Source organism: Leucoraja erinacea, chromosome 36 (assembly GCF_028641065.1).
Source record: "Leucoraja erinacea ecotype New England chromosome 36, Leri_hhj_1, whole genome shotgun sequence".
In the NCBI taxonomy this organism is placed as follows: Eukaryota; Metazoa; Chordata; class Chondrichthyes; order Rajiformes; family Rajidae; genus Leucoraja; species Leucoraja erinaceus.
Genome location: NC_073412.1, coordinates 7,339,129 through 7,341,628, shown reverse-complemented (window position 1 = coordinate 7,341,628; position 2,500 = coordinate 7,339,129). Strand labels below are relative to the sequence as shown.

Genomic DNA, 2,500 nt, shown 5'->3' with positions numbered 1-2,500 from the left:
ACTGGCACAGCTAACCATCGCTACCAAGTGGACCGTGCAGAGTTGTGGTGGGACAAATGAACACAGGCAGGCAGGGGGTCAAAATGGTTTTATTCAGCGGCGGCGGTTCTCACTGGGTGAGGGGTGGGGGTAGATGGGGGGGGGAGAGATTTGGGGGGGGGGGGGGGGTGTTATAGAAGTTTGAGTCGCAATTAACATTCCCACACAGCCGTTCTGTAAGCCCATTTGGAAATGGAAACATAGAAACATAGAAAATAGAGGCCATTCGGCCCTTCGAGCCAGCACCGCCATTCATTGTGATCATGGCTGATCGTCCCCTATCAATAACCCGTGCCTGCCTTCTCCCCCATATCCCTCGACTCCACAAACTCCTAACTCTCTCTTAAATCCATCCAGTGACACACTGATAGACACAATGTTCAAGAAAGAACTGCAGATGCTGGAAAAAAGCTGGAGTAACTCAGCGGGACAGGCAGCATCTCTGGAGAGAAGGGATGGGCGACGTTTCGGGTCGAGTCGAGACCCTTCTTCGGACTGAGAGTCAGGGGAGAGGGAGACATAAAGATATGGAAGGGTAAGGTGTGAAAACACAGATCAAAGGGGAGGTTGATCAAGGAGAATGTTTAATGGTTCATATTTAGCTGATGGGGAGGTGACAAGAAGGCCATGACGCGATTCAAACTGTTTAATGCGAAGACATTAGATTTGGAAACGCGGCGACCCGGGAAGGGGGTGGCCAATTCGGAATTAGGTCATTCGGCCCATCGATCCGCCATTCAATCACAACTGATCTATCTCTCCACCCTTCTCCCCACACTAATCAATAACCTGCCAACATGCGCCTGAAAGATACCCAATGACTTGAATTCCACATTGAGGAGGGGGCGAGGGTCTCAGTTCAGTTTTAGTTTAGAGATACAGCGCGGAAACAGGCCCTTCGGCCCACAGAGTCCGCACCGCACATTAACACTATCATACCCACACACACTAGGGTCAATTTACATTCATACCAAGCCAATTAACCTACAAACCTGCACGGAGTGTGGGAGGAAATCGACCTCGGAGAAAACCCACACGGTCACGGGGAGAATGTACCAACTCCGTACAGACAGACATCACCCGTAGTCGGGATCGAACCCGGGTCTCCGGCGCTGCAAGGCAGCAACTCTACCGCTGTGCCCTTGGGTTCAGGTGACCTCGAGGAGAAGGTTGGGCAGGATTGGCCGCTCAATAAATTCCAGGACATTTACAAGCCAGTAGTGGGAACTGAATATTGAGGCAACTGCCAACAATAAACAGATATCCATCCAGGAGGTGTTTAAGAGGGAACTGCAGATGCTGGAGAATCGAAGGTTACACAAAAAGGCTGGAGAAACTCAGCGGGTGCAGCAGCATCTATGGAGCGAAGGAAATAGGCAACGTTTCGGGCCGAAACCCTTCGGGTTTCGACCCGAAACGTTACCTATTTCCTTTGGGGTTCGTCCCGAAACGTTGCCTATTTCCTTCGCTCCATAGATGCTGCTGCACCCGCTGAGTTTCTCCAGCCTTTTTGTGTAACCATCGATCCAGGAGGAATGGCCTTAGCTCAGTGCTGGTATCGACTCTGCCCTCCCCGCCCTCTGTGTCCCGCTTCCACAGGCTCTAGAGGTGACATTGGCTTCTTACCTGGCGGGGTAGAGTTTCCTCTGCTCGCTCCCTGCCTTCACGCAGTCCCTGGCCAGCAGGTAACCAGCCGCCAGGGAACCGGCTCCCACCAGCGTCAGGATGCCGCTCGCCTTCCTATTGCCCAGGATCCGTGAGAAGGTGCTGGCCATGTTGAGAGCGAGTCCTAGGAACCTGCGGGCAGAAAGGGCGGCGAGAGGTTGAGAGTGGTGGTGGTGTGGGGCGGAGGGAGGGGAGGGGAGAGGAGGGAGGCGTGATGCGAATGCAACGCGAGAGGCGGCGTAAACCCGATCTGTGCGCAGAAATACCGCAGTGAATCTCCCGGCAATCAGTAGCCGGCAGCTGTGAGGAAAAGACTGAGGAGCTAGAAGCGCTGCGCTGCCCAGCGCTGCCCTACCCTACCCTCCCCTACCCTACCCCACCTCCCCTCCCCAAACCCTACATACCCTCCCCTCCCCTCCTCCCCTCCTCCCCTCCCCCTCCCCCCTCTTTCCCCCACCCCCCCCCTCCCTCCCCCCCCCCCCTCCCCTCCCCCCCCCAAACCCCACATCCCCCCCCCCCCTCCCCCTCCCCTCCCCTCCCCCCCTCCCCTCCCCACCCTCCCCCCTCCCCCTCCCCTCCCTACCCTCCCCTCACCTCCCCGACCCTCCCCTAATTAAATCATCCATTACAAAAATTATACATAGCTTTGCATATTTCTGCCTTTGTCAGTGTGTGTGTGTGTGTCAGTCAGTGTGTCAGTGTGTGTCAGTGTGAGTGTGTGTCTGTGTGTGTGTGTGTGTGAGTGTGTCAGTGTGTCAGTGTGTGTGTGAGTGTGTGTGTGTCAGTGTGAGTGTGT

The 2,500-nt window shown here is 55.3% G+C and overlaps 1 protein-coding gene across 2 annotated transcripts in view; it reads right to left on the bottom strand.

Annotated features, from left to right (window-relative positions):
• LOC129713505 (creatine kinase U-type, mitochondrial-like) overlaps positions 1–2,500 on the bottom strand; it is a 32,837-nt gene that overhangs the window by 22,046 nt on the left and 8,291 nt on the right. For both annotated transcript variants that reach the window (XM_055662574.1, XM_055662575.1), the window contains exon 2: positions 1,666–1,836. In XM_055662574.1, the coding sequence (XP_055518549.1) occupies positions 1,666–1,814 (149 nt within the window). In that variant the 5' untranslated portion in view covers positions 1,815–1,836. The remainder of the gene's footprint in view (positions 1–1,665; positions 1,837–2,500) is intronic.